Source organism: Poecilia reticulata, linkage group LG6, assembly GCF_000633615.1.
Source record: "Poecilia reticulata strain Guanapo linkage group LG6, Guppy_female_1.0+MT, whole genome shotgun sequence".
NCBI lineage: Eukaryota > Metazoa > Chordata > Actinopteri > Cyprinodontiformes > Poeciliidae > Poecilia > Poecilia reticulata.
In genome coordinates this window covers 31,135,509-31,137,883 of record NC_024336.1, presented here as the reverse complement: position 1 = coordinate 31,137,883, position 2,375 = coordinate 31,135,509, and the positions used below count along the sequence as shown (strand labels likewise).

Below are 2,375 nucleotides of genomic sequence, written 5' to 3'. Positions count from 1 at the left end.
GCAGCTGAGCCTCACCTGGGCCTGATCAACCTTTCCCCAACCTGGGGTGGGGCTTGAAGAAATGGCCGTCGCACTTGCATATGTAGCTACCCGCACTAGCATGTAGCTGCTTCACTGACTCGGTTGCTTCAGGTGCAGATGCGGGTTCTCTGGAACTTGCTGCTGCTGCAGCCACAAACTAAACTGGTCTGATCAGAGAACAGCCACGAACAGCACAGCAGCTCCCCGAGCTTCACAAGGGCATCAAGTTGCTCCAGTAACAGGTAAATGTGGTTCGGTTCTGGTCCAGTGGGGAGATTCTCCGTATTACGGTCTGGAGCGCAGCAGCTGCGGTTGTTTCTCCGCTGATTCGCAGCGACACTCAGCAACGGAGAACCTCGAGGTTCTGGTTCTGATGGACTAAAAGGACCCAGATATTTTATTTTGTCTCATAAATAACATTTCCAGGCCTAATCATAATGATACTCAGATCATAAGCGTTATTATTTTTTAAATTCAAAAGAAAATAAAATTCCCATCACACCAAGCTAACATTGTGTAGTTCTGCTGTTTTATACTGTCGGCACAAAACGGCAGTTCAGACTCTGACCAGCTTTTCTCTCTTTACTCCTGTGTTCAGAGAAACGAGCTGCTAGCAGCGATGCTAACTCTCCGTCACAAAACTTAAGTTACATCCTCTGTACTGAGCAGCTCTGACAGCAGACGGCGTCCGTGAACAAGTTTAAATAATGTATTATAACCGAAAAGAGAGACGTGACTCCTGTCATGAATATAGATTAACAAAAAATCCTACAAATTACAGTGAAATGATGTTACTTCCGCTAGCCGCCGGCAGTAACACCCATAACTTCTTTGTGCAGTTTTTTTTCACAGTGCATCGTGTTCTGCGTCCTGATTGGCTAATAATACAGATTGGCATCCAGGAGACGGAAACTGAAACTTTGAATGCCAGCTGAAAAAAGATGGCCGCCGCTCTGCCGTAGATCCAGCTGTGAAGAGACGCTTCAATGCCGTGACTGATGAACATCCGCTGACCTGAAAGCAGCTTTTGTTCTTTGGTTTCCATGTAGAGTATTTAATTATGCTCTGTAATAGCTGTAAAAATATAAATAAAGGTAACAACTTCGCTGATTTCACTTACAGCGGGTTGTTTTCGGAACGCAACCCCGCGAAAAACGAGGGATCCCCGTTTGTTTCACTGACTTAACATAATTATTCTGCTGTGGATGGCATGTAAAAGTATTACACGTCATTTACCCAGAATACATTTCAGCGTGAACGACATGGCGACGTTAATGTGATAATATTTTATTAAAATGTATAAAAACTAAATAATCTGCAGTACATTTAAAATACACCAAATAAAGTCGATTATTGCAACTAATGGCGGATCCCTTTAACGTTTCTTCTCTTGAGCTGCACGCCCCCCTGTGGCAGCACCTGGTATAACAAGAACAATGGCCTGATTTATGGCTCTTTTTCCAAATTATGATCAGGATTCATTTTTCTGTCTGCGGGGTCAGTTCAAAGGAAAAGTGATGATGTCAGTTCTGCCGTCTGCAGCTGACCAATCAGAGCAAAGCATGATAAAGGAGGGGGAGGGACTTGGCCAGCCGGTCTCTTATTGGATGAAATCCTGAGGTTCACTAAACAGCAACGGGACCCGCAGCTGTCAGTCTGAGCTCACACCTGAAATAAAATTTCTCCATTTTTTCGCAGCTATCACTGAAAAATGAGTGGTTGCCATGGAGACCAGGTACCTGTGGCTGGACTCGCGGACCAGCTGGCCGTGCTGGTGCGGCGCCGCGCTGCGCTGCAGGTTGCTGTGCGTGTCGTACAGGAAGGGCTCGCTGTGCTCCGCCTGCTTCTTCCTCAGCTGGCTGGACGACGAGTACAGCTCCTCCTCGGCTCTCTGGACGGTCACAGGGTCAAAGGTTACACAGGGAGCTGCGGGCTGAGCAGACTCACTGACCGACTCACCCCCGCCTGCTGGACGCTGACGTAGACGAGCAGAGCGGCCAGATCCAGGTTCTCATTGTAGCCGTTCTTCAGCGGGACGGAGCGATAGCCTGAGAGGAACGGAAACACACACCGATCAATACACGATCAATATATGATCAATACACGATCAATAAACCAATCAATACACGATCAATACACGATCAATAAACCGATCAATACACGATCAATACACGATCAATAAACCGATCAATACACGATCACTAATAATTGTGGGAATCAGTAGAACTTCATGTTTTCTAATTGTGTTGATTCGTTTTTAAAGTTTAACATCAAAGTGAATTTAGATGAAATAAATTTTGTTTCGCTGAAACAAATAAAAACCAAACTAGTTTTTCTGTGTGTGTGTGTGTGTG

General features: G+C 45.6%; 1 protein-coding gene across 2 annotated transcripts in view; it reads right to left on the bottom strand.

Moving 5' to 3' along the window:
* Positions 1-961: 961 nt before the first annotated feature.
* plcg2 (phospholipase C, gamma 2) overlaps positions 962-2,375 on the bottom strand; it is a 24,711-nt gene continuing 23,297 nt past the window's right edge. For both annotated transcript variants that reach the window (XM_008412702.2, XM_008412701.2), the window contains exons 31-32: positions 1,981-2,069; positions 962-1,912 (exon numbers count right to left, since the gene is read on the bottom strand). In XM_008412702.2, coding sequence (XP_008410924.1) covers positions 1,673-1,912; positions 1,981-2,069 — 329 coding nt within the window. In that variant the 3' untranslated portion in view covers positions 962-1,672. The remainder of the gene's footprint in view (positions 1,913-1,980; positions 2,070-2,375) is intronic.